The following is an 18755-nucleotide window of genomic DNA, read 5'->3' as shown; positions in this document are numbered from 1 at the left end:
TGTACAATTTTCAGACACAAGTGAGATATGAAGGATGTACTGAAAAATGCTAAGATAACTCCCAAATGTGATGCTTTTTAGTAAAAGAGGGTGAAAGTTCTGTAGGGAAATATGGGAAGAAACTCCTCACAGATTGCAATGTGTGTTGTGTTTTGAGCATAACCCTGCTTCATTAAACATGTAGCTTTGTGGGTTTCCTAAAGGAAGCTGTTATGTTTTATACAGTTTCCTTTATGGTTTATGAGCCAGACAGACTGGCATAAAGAGGCATAGCTCCCTTAATGGATTTCTGTCAGCCTGCATAACCCCTACACACCACTGCTGAGTGCAGCTGTTGTTGTCAAGCCATTGACTGCTGTATTTCATTGTTTTTACAAAATAATGTAGAGAGAATTGCCTTGCTGTAAAGGATCTCTACTGCTTTAAGGAATGGCTCTCAATGGAGGAAAACTCTCAGAAGGGGATTTACAAGCCAGGGCTGATGCTGCTCACTCTTCCTGAATGCAACAGGCTGCCCAGCCTGCACCAGGACCCCAGTGCCTGCACCAACATCCCTTTCTTTGGTAAGGTGGCACATGTTGGCCACTGCTCAGAGAGCAGTGTGGTTGGTGAAGGGGTGGGGGCGGGTGAATGCCACAATTTGCAACTCAAGTAAAGGTGGGTGCTCCCTCATTGGTGCCTTTGCACAGCACTGTGGCAGCTGCTGTTTGTCTGTGTTGTCTGACCTGGACGTGGGGCAGATCCCACATGCAAATAAAGCCTTCCTCTTGATGGAGAGGGTCATAACAACTTCATGGATAAAACTAGTCCTAATGATGGCAAAATTGCCCTCCAGATGCCATTGCAGAGAAACAAGCCTTTTTAGAGCTGTTGGGAGAGAACTCTTCCCCATAGCGTGCTCCTAAGCAAGGACCCAGTTTTACCACATCCTGGACAACCCCTCCTTATGTCTTGTCTTGTCTGTTTACAGATTTTAAGAAGGAGAATATAACCAGTAAGTAGATGACTCCAGATTCTATATTTTTAGAGCTGGGCATGATATTCTTTGTTGAAAATGCAGCTTGCACAGCATTTTTGTGTTGCTCTGGTCCTGGCTGGCTGGATTCAGATTATCACCAGGGAATGCCTGGGCTTCCACACCCAAGGCATGGGAAATTACATTTCCAGCTCTTCAGAGCATAACAGAATATGGGCTGGTAACTGCTGAAGGTGATGATAGAGGCATGATGTTTTCAGGTGGTTCCCTCCCCTCTAGCTGTTCCCTGTTCATTCTACCCATTGATTCTAATTTTGTTTTACACATATTTGGTATTTGTTATTACTACTGAAGTCATCCCAACCTTACATATGCTGTTACTGACATTGTTGCCTACATCAGGCTGGCCTTGCAAGAACTTACCCAGAAGGTCTTAGATCTTTCCTCCAGTCATCTCTGAAGTCTGGCCATTTCTTGTGTAACCCTATCACTACCCATGGCAAGATCCAGCCATTCCCTGTGGAGCTGCTGTGGCTTCCATCTACCACCCACGCTGCTGCTGGTCATGGTTGTAACATGCATATCTATCTCTTCCAACTGACACCCACCTGCAGTTTAAAGCTCAACCATTGAACTTGTCCCATTGGCAGAAGGAAGAACCTCCTCTTGCCAATCCAATCATTACATCTGGAAAAGTTCTCTCAGATCAGCGGTCCAAACTGCTGTGTTTCTGAGCAGGCCAGATTTACTCCTTCTGCATAAAGAGAGAAAATATAAAAGGTGAATTCAAGACTTTTGGGGAATTCTTTTTCATGGCAATGCCTCAGCTCTACCTGGCCACCTCAGTCCCTGCCACTCAGCTCTGCACACCTGGGAGATGAGCACTTCAGAAGCCTTGTGTGCTCCAGCACCACTGCCTAATGCTTACAGCCCATGGCTGCATCCATCCCCTCCCTGGGTAGATAAGCACACCTGGGAGGGATGCCAGCAAATATCTGGTGCATTCATGGGATAGTTTCAGCCTCCCCTTGGATGTTTTCAATTTCAGGACATGGCCTCTGTCCCCGGTGTAACTGTGTGGCCTTTTTGTACAGCCATTTGGTCATGTGTCAGGGAGACATAACCATGTCGTTTTAATGATGTTGTTCTTCTTTTTTGCTTTAGAGTCACTGTTATGTGCACAAAGGTTTGGGGAGCATGAATTGAACTGTTTTCCAGCTTGCCCATCAAAGTTATAAATTGGAGCTCAAAGTTATTCAGATGGATCACATGTATTATTCCTTCTGTCCTCATTGTAGCAAGACCATGTATGATAGTATCTGCATTTTCCAGGTTGCTAATAACCAGGAGTGTTTCCTGAGTATTGCTGTGGCCCCTAAATCTCTCCATGTTGGTCTTCCAAGGTGTCACACAAATGTTTGTTTCAGATCTGTGTAAAAGATTTTTTCATGTTGGTGACCAGCTCAGTCATGAGGCAGGTTTCAGGCATTACTTTCCTTGCCTTTGAATGTGAGACATCTAAAAGTGCTGGGCTCAAACACACAGTTGCTTTCTGGGGCATTTTAAAGGGAATTTACACCTCTGCAGAGCTGCAGGTGCAGGTCATGTGGGAACTTCTAATTTGTAGATGCGAGGCATAAAATTTCAGCTTATATATCAATCAAAAAGGTCCAAGTTATAGCACTTTACTTTGCATTTTGTGATGGGTTAAATGTACTCATGAAGTCCATGGCTATTCCTATGCTGAGGTGTTTGCATATCTTGGCCTACAGGACTTGATCTTGTGTTTGTACTCACCCAATTGGAGAAAATGTTGTCATTGTTGTATTTCTGCCTTCACTACATGTGGTGTCTGGTGTCTGGTGAAAGTTTAGGAGGCTAAGGGTCCCACAGCTGCAATCCTGAGTGCAGTGCATGGCATAGGAAAATAAGAGTGGAACTGTCTGCTCTTGATGAGTTCCTTCTGCAGGAGAAACAGGGCAATCCATGAAGATAAATGCCTTTGTCTCAAACTTAGATCAAAACTTACACAAAGCTTTCAGGAAGCTGAAAAAGATTTCCTTAAAAAAATAATCTTTATTTTAGAACAGGTTAGGTTTCCCCTTTTTTTGTTTTTTCTGAGATGCAAGTTTAAGAACTCAATAGAAAATAAGATTATGACAACAGCGTTTGCTGGCTTGTTAATTTATCTGACAAAGTTAATGCAGTGGACCCTAATGCATGTTGTCAGCCAGATTGGTGGCTGTAAGTCAGCAGTGTTTAAGTTAGATAAGCTAGCATGTGTTAAAGTGTGAATGGCTGCATCTCCTTTCTTGTCTTCCTGCTTCCTAGATTATGCCAGCATGCACTAAAGTCTCCTGTGAGGACAGGTGTTGTCTACATTTATGTCTTGGGAACATGCATATCCAGTAAAAAAAGGTCTCAAGATTTTCTGCTTAATTTTTGTGCAGACTGGTAAGCCTTGTGTTTGGAAAGTGAACTGCACATTCTCCATTATAGAGAACATTATTTTATACTGATACTGTTCATACAAATCAGTACTTTCCTTCAGCCTCCACGCATGCTGAAAAGCATTGGCTGTTTCCAAACATGTAGTCTAAGAGAACAACCAATGTGTAGAGGTAGGGAGGAGGTATACTGCTGTGGACCTTATCAATCCCAGCCCTCTATTGTTTACCACATGAATGAAGGTGCTTTCCTGTTAGTGCCTTCGTAAGCTGGGCTGAGAATCATGCAACCAGGACTGCAGTTTGCTTTCTGCTTTGGTTTCACATGTGTGGCTTCGCTGTGGTTCTGCTCTGCACATCCTAAGGGGAAATGCTGTGTCCTGGGTAGATGCAGTGCAACTATTGTAGGGGCATGGCCTATTTTTCCAGTTCAGAAGAGGTTCATTTCCCTATTTGGAATTTTACCAGATTTGATTTTATATTGAGCCCAAACTCCATCTAAGTGTGAACAGGGGTCTAATCAGTTCCCTGCCTGCAGGTCCGGCCCTTTTATCCACTTGCTATCTGTTGCTAATTGCCACATGCTCTCATGATGTTTAATCTTGTGAGTCCCACTGCAGGACATGGTCTGAGATGTCTTGACCCCATGTAATTTTTCCCCCCCCAGGGACTTGCTACAGTGGCAATGGACAGTTTTACCAAGGCTGGGCTAACATCACGACCTCTGGGATTCCCTGCCAGAAGTGGAGTGACCAGGTATGCACCAGTGTGAGACCTGCTGAATGGAGTCTCATGCTCAAGTTCTGCTTTTCCTAAGAGTTTCCCAAAGCTGTCAGCCCAGTTACAGTGGAAGGGCTCAGCAGAGCACAGGTTGCCTTCATTCTTCAGTTCAATGATGTTTCAGACCCTCTTCATATTTCAGTCTGCAAGTTTCTCTTCTTATGGCAAGATGCATTGTCTGTCACTCTGGCAGGCTGCTGAAGGGTTGTTTAATTTCTGCCTTCACTTGCACCTTTCTTTTGTCATTATTTGTTTTCATAACACCAGCAGGAAAAAATATACTCAAATACTAATCCAGTTTGTTTCTTTCCCAAAGGCTCCCCACTTTCACAGGAGAACTCCTCAGGTTTTCCCTGAGCTGTCTGATGCTGAGAATCACTGCCGCAATCCAGGAGGTGAGAAGGAGCGTCCCTGGTGCTACACAAAGGACCCATCTGTGACCTGGGAATACTGCAGGGTCTCTCCCTGTGGAGATGGTAGGCAGCTGTAATTCATTATTTCTGCCACTGTGGTTGCTTCTGGGCCATGCAAGGTGTCAGCACCCTGAGTGCTCATGGCCACACCTCTCTGTTCTCTCTTCTGGATTTGGCCAGTGATGGTTCTTCTCATAAATTTGCTCAGCACCTTTAACCAGGGAATGGAGACAGGCAAATTGAGCACCTCAACCAAGACTATACTAAGGCCAAAGGATGAAATAAAATTTCCTGTGGTATTATGAGGAATGGATTTGCTGTACTTTATTTTGAGAAGAAGCAAGGGTTTCAGGCATAGTTTCCAAAGTTGTTTTACTTCTTGTGGCATTTTTCAGTAATCATAGAACCATAATGGAGTGGTTTGGCTTGGAAGGGACCTTAAGGATCTCTTAGTTCCAAATCCCCTGCCATGGGCAGGAACACCTCCCACTGGGTCAGGTTGCTCAAGGCCCCATCCAACCTGGCCTTGAACACCTTCAGGGAATGGGCAGCCATAGCTTCTCCAGGCACCTGTGCCAGTGTCACCAACTTCAGTGGAAAAAAATTCTTCCTAATATCTAACCTAAATCTCCCCTCTTCAAGTTTTAAACCATTTCTCCTTGTCCTCTCACTAAACAACCATGTAACAAGTTCTACGCCAGTTTCTTGTAGGCCCCCTTCAGATATTCGTAAATTGCTACAAGGTCACCTCAGGGGCTCCTCTTCTCCAGGCTGAACAACTCCATCTTTCTCAGTCTGTCTTGATAGAGGAGGTGCTCCAGCCCTCTGAGCATTTTAGTGGGCCTTCAGCCATCTTCCATGAGGTCCATGTCCTTCTAATGCTAGAGACTCCAGAACGGGACACAGTACTCCATGTGGGGTCTCACAAGAGCAGAGCAGAGGTGGAGAATCATCTCCTTGACTGTCCTTCTTTTGATGCAGCCCAGGACCTGGCTGGCTCTCTGGGCTGCCAGCTGACATTGATGGTTCTTGTTCAGCTTCTGGTCCAACTGGCCCCAAGTCCTTCATTTAGAGTTGTCCTCAATCTTTTCTGCTCCCAACCCGTATTCATGCATGGGATTGCCTCGACCCAGGTGCAGAACCTTGCACTTGGCCTTGTTGAACTTCATGCAGTGTGCATGTGCCCACTTCTCAAGCCTGTTAAGGTCACCCTGAATGGCATCCCTTCCCTCCAGTGTGTTGACTTCAGCAAACTTGCTGAGAGTGCACTCAGTTCCCTTGTCCATGTCACCCACAAAGATGTTAAACAGCACTGGGCTGAGTACCAGCCCTTGAGGAGCACCACTCATCACACATCTCCATTTGGACACCGAGCCACTGATCACAACTCTTTGGGTGTGACCAATCAGACAGTTCCTTATGCAATGAGTGGTCCATTCATCAAAGCCGTACTGTTCCAGTTTAGAGATCAGAATGTCTCATCAGACAGTGTTGAATGCTTTGCACAGGTCCATGTAGATGATGTCTGTTGCTCTGCCTTTGTCCACTGAGGCTGTGACCCCATCATTACAGGCCACCAAATCAGTCAGGCAGGACGTGCCCTTAGTGAAGATCTGTTGGCTGTCACCAACCATCCTTTGTTATCTGCCTGCTTGAGCAGAGTCTTCAGGAGGATCTTCTCCATGGTCTTGCCAAGCACAGAAGTGAAACTGACAGGCCTGCAGTTCCCTGTGTCTTGTTTTTTTTTCCAGTTTTGAAAATGGGGGTTATGTTTCCCCTTTTCCTCTCAGAAGGAGTTTCACCAGACTGCCATGACTTTTTGAATATGATGGGCAGTGGCTTTGCAACTTCATCCACCAGTTCTGGGGATGCTGATGTTCCCAGTTAAGGGAACTGGAGGTGCTGGTGGATGGAAGAATGACCATGAGCCAACAATGTGTCCTTGTGGCCAAGAAGGCCAGTGGCATCCTGGGGTGCATTAGAAGGGGAGTGGTTAATAGATGGAGAGAGCTTCTCCTCTGGCTCTACTCTGCCCTGGTGAGGCCACATCTGGAATATTGTGTCCAATTCTGGGCCCCTTGTTTCAACAAGGACAGGGAACTGCTTGGAAGAGTTCATCACAGAACCCCTGAGGTGATTAAGAGAATGGAAAATACTAATCCCTAAGGTCTCTGTCAGCTTGTATTTGAATACTCTTGAGGCCAACAAATGTGATCTCCCATCTGTAAGTCTTGCAAACTGATTGCTTACCAAAATCATGTTACCAGCTGAATGGGAACTGCGTCTTCATGTCTACCAGATCCTGAGTTTTCATATTTGGCAAGCAGATAGAGATTTTGCTTCCTCTTGCTTCCCCAGTATGATTGTCTCAGGCAATCAAATGGTTATATCTGTAATGTTAGTAATTCCCAGGGCATCAGGCTGGCTTCATAAATACCTTTTAGCGAAAGCCTATAATGTAGCTGAGGCATAACCTTCTGACTTTTTTTTTTTGCATTACAGCATCATTATCTCTAGGAACAAGAAAACCAACTGGAGAGACTCCAAATGTACTTTTTCCTCCTCCCTTTTCCCCTACATACTCTATGAATGTTATCATCTCAATCATCTCCAGCTTTGCTCTAGTCTCAATCCTTGGCATTGTCACCCTGGTTTGCTGCCGTCGACGAAAGCAGTGGAAAAACAAAAAAAGGTAAAGCTTGGGACGTAAATGAAGGCAACAAACATGGGCTTGCCTGTTTCTGAAAGCATTTTCCTGTGAACACTTGGTAGGGGGGAGCAGTCCTCCCTTTGTCTGTGGCAGCCCTCTGCAAAGTCTGGCGAGTCCTTGTGCTAGAGCAGAAGGCCATCTGGTAGTTTTTTAGGGACATGGCATGACACCTTGCTGCAAGGTTCTTTCAACAGCCTTGCTGCACCTTCCTTTTCCACCCTGGAAGAAACCATCCCTGGAGGAGATGCAGATCTCCTGGTTGAGGGCTGTGCACACACTGACTGAACACTGCTCCATCGTTTCAGAGAGTCAGAGACACCGACACTCACCACTCTGCCCTCTGAACTCCTCCTGGACCGGCTGCACCCCAACCCAATGTACCAGCGGATGCCTCTTCTCCTCAACCCAAAATTGCTTAGCCTGGAGTATCCCAGGAACAATATTGAATATGTGAGAGATATCGGGGAAGGAGCCTTTGGGAGAGTCTTCCAAGCAAGGTAAGTGGTCTGTGTCTGAGTCCTCTGTATCTTGGAGATACCTGGGAAAATCTGGCAGTTGAACAGTGACCTCACTGGAGATTCATTCACCCAAACTAAATCACATGCACATCTACTGAATGGTACACTCAATCTTGAATAATTGTTTCTGTTGTCCATTGCTTCTGGTTGGTATATTTTAAAGTATTGCCACAAATGTATCTGCTGTTCTTTCTAGTGGATGCAATATCTTACTCACATACCAAAGTCTGGTGTAAAAGCTCAGCTAAATTTATCGTCACTGTTTTTGCCAAGAGTATTGCGTGTAACATGTGACCTATTGTGAAATTCTTGTATTTTCCAGTATTTGCAAATTGTCAATGTGTAGTTTCCTCCATTATAACACCAGCACTGTCCAGTAACTACCACAGAGGGCAATGTGTCATGCTACAGTTAGGTCCTGACCCAGTTTCCCTTTGATTCAGTAGCAAAAGCAAACAAAAAAACCCCCTAAAAAACAATCCAGTTAGGCAATATTTTATTCTGTTCCCTTTAGTTACTGATTGTTCATTCTTGGAATTTGCAGCCATTGTTGCTTGTTTTAAATTTAAAGTATTAGATGAAATCCCTGTTCTGTCAAATTTCATGGGAGGTGAGATAATGTGCTTCTTCAAATGTGAAAATATTTAATTGAAAAAAACAAGAGACATACTCAGTCTAGCTTAGGTTGAAATGGATAGATGGTGTCTTGTTAGCCTTGACCGAGACCATTAATTTTTGCCAGTTCTAGTCTCCTTGGAAAATCCCATCTCCAAATTCCTGAAAGGAAGTGGACAGATTGTCCAGTTCAGTCATTACTCAGGATGATTTTCTGTGTGCTTTACAGTTAGTAAGTCTGGGACATGGCTGATTTTGTACCTGTATGTGGCATAGTATATGATGACCTCAAAAAACCCCAGGGAAACAGCAGAGTCCCACTGGTGGCCAAGAGCTGCCTGGTAGAACTGCTCCCATTGACTTTAAAGACAAAGGCAGTCAAAACTGCAGACAATTTCAGTACTTATACTTATGCTGTTAATTTGTCTGCTAGGAAATGAATTACATGTGCATTGAATATGTTGAGTGGGGAATAGTGTCATTAGCTTTGATTGTTAGGATGGCAAAGCCAAAGAGATCTGAGCTTGAAGAACTAGGCAGCAGCTGGCCCAGGGCCACAAGACAGACCTCATGCCAGCCCCAGCACAACACTTGGATGCCCTGCAGAGTATTGCCTTCCTGCTCACCTTGCAGAGGTCTTCTGCCTCTTTGGGCCTGCTCTGGAAGCTTCAATAATTTTAGTGCTGCATAGATCTTTCTGAGTTCAAAATTACTCTCATTGATGTTGAGCACGACCACTCAAAGATTATTCATGTGTCATGGGGTCAAACACGTGCTAAAGTGGTGTTGAGACCTTTCATGTGGATTTTACCCACCTCAGTGTTGCCATTTCTTTTAATAAATAGTTTTGCTATGGTCAGTGGAATCTGTGACAAAAACAGAAGAAGAAAAATTAAAAAAGCATCACATCTTCTTAGCCAGCATTTGCAAAGTGCAGAGTACCTTACTCTGCAAAACATCTCTTTGTAGCTCAGAGAAGAAGCCACAGAAATATTGCTTCTGAGAGTCTTCTTTATTGTTATCAGCATCTGTATCTCTCAGAAGTCTCTCTAAAGCCTAATATTCTCAGGGAACACTTAAGTTACTGGCATTTCTGTGCACTGCTGGCAGCTTAGTGCAGACTTCTGATACAGTTGCACCAGATGTGCAACCCTCCAGGCTGCTGAAGCTAACACAAGTCCAAACATTGCCTTCCCATCTCAGATGGATAAAATGTACTGGCCTACGTGTGTTAAATGGACATCTCAAGCTAAATTTAGCAAGCCTTTTACTTCTCCTGTCTCATGTTTCTCCTTCTCCTGTAAACACAGCTCTGAGTCTGATGCCAGCAACGCCTTTGCCAGTTGGCTTTCTGTGAGTCCTGATTCAGTGTTTACTCACTCGTGGGTCAAGCAGCATGTTAGGACAGGAAGTGTCTGGCTATCATTTAGCAGCTTCTCCTGAAAGGCTGCTGTCTTCACTGGGGCAGCTTCACACTGGAAGGGATGAGGAAGTAAGCATTTCCCCTGACAGATGTCCTTAAACAAGATTCAGGATCCGGTTTAGGCTCTGCCCCTGGGAGGACCATGCTGGCCCCACATGCCAGCAGAGCACCATTCACATAAGGTTCAACAGAGCAAACCTTGACCCACATCTGGAGCTGCATGGTCCAGGCTAAGTCTGAAGCCTGGTTTTTGCTTAAAGACTGGGTGTAGGGTCTCTGTTAGCAGGACAGTAAGATCCCTGCTGCAAAGGCACAGACCATCATCTCTGCAAGAGATAAGGCTATCCCTAAGGTCAGAGTTTCTCTGACAGAAGTATCCTTATGTTATTTTCAGGTGCAAAGGGTGTTTCTCTGACCTGCTGTCTCAAATATAGGTGAAAAGCAGTGTGTATGTTAGTTAAAACAGCTCACAGCAAAATGGGTCCCTGCCACTGCCAATTTGGAAAATGTTCCTGCCAACATTAAAATTTCTCAGAAGTACAGGGTAAACTGTACTCCTTTACTCCTGTAAAGTCTCCACCAGCTTCAGTAGATGTTAATTGCAATGTTCTGTGCATCTGTAATGATGAGGATGAGTGACAGGATATAATTGCAAATACAAGTTCAAGCTGCTCCTTAGTTTTTCAGTTACTGCTCTGCAGAGAAAACCTGACTGGAAACTTAAATCCAGGCACTCTCTGTAGATAGGTTTGGGATGAAATCCTTAACTGCACCACTGGCTAGTTCTTTGAACGGCAGGTTCCTAAATGTGGCCAGCGCTGCATAAATCCATTGATGGTAAAGAAGGTGAGGACAGATGCTATTTATACCCTCCATTTCTCGTAAACATTTATACAATCATGAGAGAGGAAAAACAAGGTTATTTTTCTGGTTCCTTCTCAATTCTAGAAGAAATTTACTTATTTTCTAGAAAGCATTTTATATTCTGGTGTGCTGCCTGAATTCTCCTAGTTAATTTCAGAATCAGCAACTTCCCATTGCTCCCCTGCAGACGTGCCCCCATCCCTTTGTGCAAAGACTGTCTTTTGTGTACCAGACGGGTGAGCTTAAATGCTCTCGGCCAATACTGCAGAGTCTGTCACTGTTTCAGATCAGTGCAATTCTCCCAGGTCTAATAAGAACTAGGCACATGAGTTACCTTGGGTGAAATTATTTACTGTTTCCTGAAGGACCATCTAGATGTTTTGTGCAGCTAAGTCTCAATTGAGTTAGGTTTAGGTTAGCTTACATTACAGGATTTCAGTGAAGAGTAAATGGATGGCTGTACTTCAGGCTTTAGCCTGGAGTTTCTTTCCCTGAAACATGCAAGATGGAGCTGTGCCTGCCCTTGCTTTGGTATTGCACCAATCCTGCTAGCAAGTGAAGAGTGATTATCTACAATGAGGCTGTTTGGAAGAGATAAAAGCCCTCTTCTTTTTACTTTTAAATGCTCTAATGGCTTCTTCAGTCTTAAGTCACTTAAGAAAGTGATGAGATTAGACAGCAGCTGGTAGGTGCTGGTACTTCTCTCTTACTAGACCAAAACCTTGCTGCCAGCACACAGGGGGTAAAAAGGAAGACATTTTGCTGGAACTGAGGCAGGGGCAGACAAATGTGGAGACTGCTCCCTTGCTCCAGCATGCCAGACCTCCTTGCCTGAGCTTCAATCTGGCCACCTGTGAGATTCCTTTCTCCGTCGGCACCCTGCCATCTGCCTTTTGACATTTACAATACCCAGCTGCATCTGTTGCAACTGCCATTTGTCTGGAGTAGTTGACAAGGAAGCTGGAAGTTTGCTTTAGAAATTGGAACCTCCTCTTGGGGCTACTGGTCAGTAGAAGAACCTGGCATTTGAGCAATGGGAGAGCAACTGGGCCAGTGTAGTAAAATGAGATGCAAACGGGCGCCGCTGTCCATGGCATCTGTCTGGGTACCTCTAAGGAGTGTGCTTGAACTGCAGGACCCCTGGGGAGAATTGGTGTGGGCAACAAAATACACATCTGATTTTTGGTGCATGTTTGAAGAGTAGAAGGTTATGCTTCTTTGGCAGAGCTACCCCTGAATCTTTGGCAATTAAACTTGTTGAGGGTACAGTGATATGGGGGTAAGAAAACAAAATGAGAGTGTGGTTGCTCTTAAGTCAGGAAGCTCTGTTTCTTGTGGATCTGTGTTTCTAAGCTCTAGATGAAGATTCATCTGTGTCTATTAACAAAATCACCTTGTCCTTCAGACAAGGAACTTGTATGCTTTGTTCTTTCTCTCCTGTAACCTCTTTTTGAAAAACTTTTGGGAGCATAACTATCTCCTAGTTAGAACAGCTCCATCATGTTTAATTCTGCTGGAACTATCTAGTTGATTTATAAATAGTTGGATTTCAGGCACACACACACAAGGTATGGCACATGCTGCATTGAAAAGAGATTCGATATTTTAATATAAGTATGTTTATTTTTAACTCTGGTAAGCTCGGTCATTACACCACAAAAGTGGATTTTTTGGACTGAAGAGGCCATCCTGCCCTCCATGAAGTTTCTGCTGTGACTTCCAGTACAGAGAGAGGTTACTGCTTACCAAACTATTATTTCAATTATTACCAGTCATGGTAAAGAGTCTGTAAGGAGAAAAAATAATGATAAAAAAAATCTATATTGGATTTAGTACCCCTGAACTAAATTATATGTCTTTGTACTATGCAATGAAGACAGGCGTGAGAGGTGAAGATAGTCTTTCATGTTCCTCCAGTCAGTGCTTGGGGTTTCTGTGGATGTTACTTTATTTTCTATTATTTTCTGTAATTTTCTGTTATTTTGTGTTATTTTCTGTAATTTTCTGTTATTTTATGTTATTTTGTTTTATTTATTCCATTTAACTTCATTTCATTTCATTTCATTTCTTCATTTCATTTCATTTCGTTTCATTTTATTATTTTGTCAGCCTCTCTTACAACAGCAAAAGCAGAGTCTACATTCTGTGTACATTCATCCGTCGCTGATGTTTGCCTTTTCTCTCTGTCCTTGCAGGGCTCCAGGGCTGCTGCCATATGAGCCTTTCACAATGGTGGCTGTGAAAATGCTGAAGGAAGAAGCATCTGCAGACATGCAGGCTGACTTCCAGAGGGAGGCAGCCCTCATGGCAGAGTTTGACAATCCGAATATTGTCAAGCTTTTAGGTATCTGAACGAGACACCCATACACAGGGTACCACCTTCTGCAAATATGCTGCAGGGGTGTTGGGGGTGTAGGGGTGACACATGCATGACAGGACCTTAATGCAAATGGCAAAGCTTGTTTCCTTTGCAAACAAAAATACCTCTTGCAAAAAAAGTGAGATTTTTTATGTGCCACTGCATTGTCTGCTAATTATCCACCAGAGCAAGTCTCAAACGTGTAGGTCTGATGCTGCAGCCTTAGTAGGATATTAACATTGTAATAAATGCTCCTCCTCTTACTGCATTAAGTGGGCTGCAGACCATCTTGCTGCCCAGTTCTGCTTCCAGTTTAATAATATTGGCACAGGTGTCTCACAGGGAAGGAACAAGCTGGGATTTATTTTGTGGATACTTAAAAAAACCAGGCACAAGTCTTGTTAGTTTTATGGGTCCCACTTACTGTTGTCATGTCTGAATACTCACCAACAGTAAAATAAAACAAAATGAAGCAAATGAAGAAAAAGAAGCCAACTGCAAAACTGGTCTCTTCCTATCCTTCCCAGCTGAAAGGAAGCCCCAGTTTGTTGGGTTTTTTAGGAAGCATTGTTGCCTTGGCTAGCAGTTCATTCTTTGAAGAAAACTGCCAACCAAATTTTATTTTGGTAAATTTTTAATATTTAACTGAAGTAGATGTTGCCAGTCACCTTCACTGGGCAGTTCTACTCTAAGTAGCTGTATGTAGATCTGATTCCTGTGAACAAGCTGCTAAGATCCTAATTAAATTCATTAGGAAGCTTCACAAAATTTGGAAATATGTAAATCCCAGTTTTGGGAAAGATAGGTTATTGCAAATAATTTGGCTACAGAAAAGGAAAGTAGGAAATGCCCCCAACTCAAATAATCATTGTGTTTACTGTCAACACATTTTATGTCAGGATAGGGCTAAGGTACAGGAACAAACTTGTTTCATATTGTGGGGGTGTGAATAAAACAGCCACACTTCTGAAGACAGCTTAGATGATAAGTCTCTCACACACACTGTTCATGCTTGTCAGATCCTGCTTTTATCAAGCTGGAAACAGCTATCTGCTTTTCCTCAAAGATTCAAGTGTTCAAGGTCATCAACAAGAATTTCAGATTTCACAATAAGCCGTATTTCCAATTGCTAAATAATGGTCCTAAGAAAGCAAAACACATACATTTTTAATGTTGTATTTTGCTGCTTGGCAATTTAATCATAGGCATGAAAATATTTTTGCCTTATCTCTGTATGCTCAGTAAAACTGCTGGGAGTTTACCAGGGCCCAATACTGGTGTTTGTCCCCGGTAAAGCTGGTGTAGGGACAAAGAAGTACCCTTCAGTGGGACTAGATTCTATCAGGTGTGGCAAGTACCTCCTTTCTGATGTCTGTTTTTAATTTGTCTTTCATTGTGGAGTACCTGTTCTGCCCAAAATTAATTCTGAAACTAGCATTATTTGCATGAGCTATTAAAAAAAGAAAAAAAAACAGAACAAACCAAAATCTGGAAAAACAACTACCATACAACAAAGCTAAAAGCCAGAAAAATGTCTGGGTTGTCTAGTGATAATGTCTTTGCATTTCAAGTATCTCACTTAACCCGTGAATGTAGCCTTTCTGAATACTGCTGAAATCTTCCTGCATATGTGTAGTCCTTACACCCAAAGCAGTGTAATATAAGTACAAAACCCCAAATATTTTAAAATACACTGCAATTAGAGCTATAGAAGTTATGTACAAAAATATGTCCTTCCATATTTTTGCCCCCGGGAAGAGGCAAAACTTCTGTTAATACCAACATAAGCAGGATCGGGCTTTTAATTAAACATAGCTCCAAAAGTGTACCTTTTTTCCTGGGACATCCAGACAAATCTGGCAGCCACAGAACACTCTGGCATCACCCACCAAGCGCAGCATTACAGCCCTGGTGAAGGAGCTTCAAAGACAAAAAGAGATGCTTGCAAACTTGATGTTCTTTGCATGTTTCGCCTTTCTGCCATTTCATGCATTCTTAAAAGTCTCCCCTTTGCATCAGCGTTTTTGGAATTTTTTGCACAGCAGAACCCTCTTGGCTCACCCTTAGGTGATCTGCAGGGTGCATCTGTCTTCTTCCAGGTGTGTGTGCAGTCGGGAAACCCATGTGCCTGCTCTTCGAGTACATGGCCTATGGGGACCTCAACGAGTACCTGCGTGACCGCTCGCCCCGCAACCTCTGCAGCCTGGTGCGTGGCAGCCTGGAGGGACGGGGCTGCCTGTCCAACCCTCTGGCATTGTGCTGCACCAGCCAGCTCTGCATTGCCAAGCAGGTGGCTGCTGGCATGGCCTACCTCTCCGAGCGCAAGTTTGTCCATCGGGATTTGGCTACCAGGAACTGCCTGGTAGGGGAGAACATGGTGGTCAAAATCGCTGATTTTGGTCTCTCGAGGAACATGTATTCAGCTGACTACTACAAAGCCAATGAGAACGACGCCATCCCCATCCGCTGGATGCCCCCCGAGTCCATTTTCTACAACCGCTACACCACGGAGTCCGATGTGTGGGCCTATGGAGTGGTGCTGTGGGAGATATTCTCCTACGGCATGCAGCCCTACTATGGGATGGCTCATGAAGAGGTCATCTACTATGTGAGAGATGGAAATGTCCTCTCCTGCCCAGACAATTGTCCCCTGGAGCTCTACAACCTGATGCGCCTCTGCTGGAGCAAGCTGCCCGCCGACCGACCGAGCTTTGCCAGCATCCACCGCATCCTGGAGCGCATGTACGAGAGAGCCCTGGCCAACCCCATTGGCCTGAGAGATGCGTGTGGAGGGTCCCCTGTGTCCCCCCATCCAGACTGACTCTGACCAGCCTATGGGTCCTCCATCAGCAGCTCCATGCAAAGCCCCCCTTTAGGGGAAGGAGAAACAGCTTGTTTCGCTGCTATGTGAGAAGTGTGGACTGCTCTCCTCTGTGGTGGGCCATATCTCCCTGGGTAGGATTTTACCTCCTGAGCAACAGGGATAACCCCCTGGCCACTAAGCCTGGACTCCTCAGGTTGGCAAGGGTGCTGGCATATATTAGGCATTTTCAGGAGCATAGAAAAACCCTAGGGAAAACAAACCAATATTTTGCTGGTGTCACTTCCCTTTCTAACAAGTCCCTCCTTGTCCTTCTACATTTATGCTCTTGGCTTTCTCTTTTCTTCCCTTCCTTATGTGTTTTCAAGTCCAATATATATATAAAAAAAAAAAAAGGAAAAAAAAAAAAAAGATTGCAGAAATCAATCTTTTGGGGGATATTCTTTACTATTTTATTCTCACATTCTCACTTTTGTAGAAAAAGGATGTTTCTTCAGCCATAAGCTATTTTGTTTTTCCTTTTAACTTCCATCTCCTCTTTGACACTGTAGAACATGATATTCAGGAGCCTGCAGGACACACCAGCAGCTGCCTGCACCTCACATTACATGGGCAAGCAAACTCCTGTCAAGCACAGAGTTGGAGCACTTGTTCCGTTTTCAAAAGTAGCAAGTCCGCAGTGAGGTCCATTCAATGTTTAAGATCTCACCCAAAATCTTGCCTCAAGCATTACATCTTATTTTTCCTGCCTTTCCTGCAACATTTGGTGCTAAAGCAGAAATTCAGCCCAAAGGCCTGGACCTTCACCTGGTAGGTCTGCAAGGTGTATTTATTTGCCTCTGCAGGAAGTCTTCATAGAATCATAGACTCTTCAGAGCTGGAAGGGACCTTTAGGATCATCTGGTTCTAGCCCCCCTGCCATGGGCAGGGACACCTCCCACTAGATCAGGTTGCTCAGAGCTCTGTTCAGCCTGGCCTTAAAAATTTCCAGAGATGGAGCTTCCACCACGAGTCTGGGCACCCTGTTCAAGTGTCTCACCACCCACATGCTGAAGAACTTCTTCCTAACTTCCAATCTAAATCTATCCTCCTCTGGTTTGGAACCATTCCCTATCACTACCTGACATTCTAAAGGTCCATGTGGGATAAAGCTTGATGCCTGTAATGTGATGTGCTATAAAGTCCCACTTTGAGAAAGCGGGACTTCCACAAACCTGGAAAAATACCAATTTAATTGCACTTTCCTAGCACAAATCCTCTCTGCAACCCTGCCTTCTGCTCAACATGCAGTTCTATAATAGTAAATAGTGTGTTTTTTCCTGTCCAGCATTCCAGATTTTGCTTTATAACCATGCACTGAAATGTGTGGTGACTGCAGGCTGGGATGGAAAATGCTTTCTCTGTAGTAAGGAGAAAGAGATCATCTCAAGATTGACTCTTGTAGCAGCTCTCTGCAACATACCCTCCAAAGATGATAATCACTTCTGCATCGTGATCCAACAGGAGGGCTTAGCACGTAAATGGTGAGGTACTTGAAGGATTAATTGGTAGAAAGAACTTTTGCTGCCTTGGCATATAACTGGATGTTATGAAGAGATTTTTATCCTGTTGTACACTCTTCAACTTGCTAAAAGCTGGAGGTCGAATTGCTTTCTTTCTTCCTTGCTTGCTTTCTTGCTTTCTCTCTTTCTTGCTTGCTTGCTTTCTTTCTTGTTTCTTTCTTCCTTGCTTCTTTGTTTCTTTCTTCCTTGCTTCTTTCTTCCTTCCTTGCTCCCTTTTTTCTTTTTGTTTCTCTTTTTTGTTTGAGACCTGCGCTTTCTGCAGTGTACATTGTACAGGATGCTACTCCAGAGATTTTTAGACTTTCTGTATGACTGTCACATAACTGTAATTATTTTGTGTGGGAGTAAACAAAGGGGTTGTGAGAGAGTAGAAGGGGGAGGGAAAGATATTACTCAAAAAAGTTGTTTGGAAAAAAAATTATTTTGCAGTCCTCAGTTTGCATTTTAAATAATCCAGAGAAAGAGGATAAACAAACAATGAACTTTTTGGTGCTTCATTTCCCATCCCTACTGATGACAGAGGAAGCCTTGGAGTCAGTCACATTGGATGAGGACCCCTAGGAGATCTGCAGCATGTTGGATGTACTCATTGCTTCTGCAAGTGCCCTACCTATTGCATTTGCAGCACATATGCAGTTTTATCCTGGCTTAAATATTGTGAAATATGATGAACCAAATAGCATGAAATTCCTCTCATGTTCCTGTGGCTCAATTTAACAGCTGAATTTAAAATGAATGTTAAAAGCTTAAATTCCATACTTGGCTGGACACTGCCTGCAATGTGATAAAATCTGGTTTAGAAGAGTTGCCTTTCAAACACATTCTGAACTAAACTTAACTGTCTGGTCTAATTTCTCCAAGGAAATATAAAAATTATTATTCTGTGATTGCTTGTCATACATTTCATGAACGATGGCTTTGAAAGACATCCCAAGCAGAGATGTACATTTCTCATTATCCCAACCTGTGTAACCCATGTGTGCAATATTTTATAAAATAAACAGATTCCAGAAATTCTGACCTCTCTGTTCTCTCCATCTTAGCATACTGGATTTGTTTCTGAAAATGGATGCATTTTATTTTATTAAAACAGCTTTACTACAGCTTTAATATCACGATGGTTATATGGTAGGCAATTGCAGTTATGTCAGCCTATTATTTGTGCTGAAAGGCAGTCTTTTTTGTAGGCTAAACTGGGTGCTATAGGGAGACATTAAGAAACTTCAGACTGAAAGAGACTCTTCAGATGAAGAATCTGGTCAGGTTG

The 18755-nt window shown here is 43.6% G+C and overlaps 1 protein-coding gene across 1 annotated transcript in view; it reads left to right on the top strand.

Moving 5' to 3' along the window:
• The window catches only part of MUSK (muscle associated receptor tyrosine kinase), a 54532-nt gene extending 38606 nt beyond the window's left edge, over positions 1 to 15926 (top strand). The window contains exons 10-17 of the mRNA XM_008495854.2: positions 388 to 563; positions 971 to 994; positions 4091 to 4179; positions 4520 to 4679; positions 7119 to 7308; positions 7632 to 7823; positions 12942 to 13090; positions 15205 to 15926. Coding sequence (XP_008494076.2) covers positions 388 to 563; positions 971 to 994; positions 4091 to 4179; positions 4520 to 4679; positions 7119 to 7308; positions 7632 to 7823; positions 12942 to 13090; positions 15205 to 15926 — 1702 coding nt within the window. The remainder of the gene's footprint in view (positions 1 to 387; positions 564 to 970; positions 995 to 4090; positions 4180 to 4519; positions 4680 to 7118; positions 7309 to 7631; positions 7824 to 12941; positions 13091 to 15204) is intronic.
• Positions 15927 to 18755: the final 2829 nt, after the last annotated feature.

Source organism: Calypte anna, chromosome Z (assembly GCF_003957555.1).
Source record: "Calypte anna isolate BGI_N300 chromosome Z, bCalAnn1_v1.p, whole genome shotgun sequence".
NCBI classification, from domain to species: domain Eukaryota; kingdom Metazoa; phylum Chordata; class Aves; order Apodiformes; family Trochilidae; genus Calypte; species Calypte anna.
The sequence above is the reverse complement of the archived record's forward strand: the minus strand, read 5'-3'. Positions and strand labels throughout refer to the sequence as shown.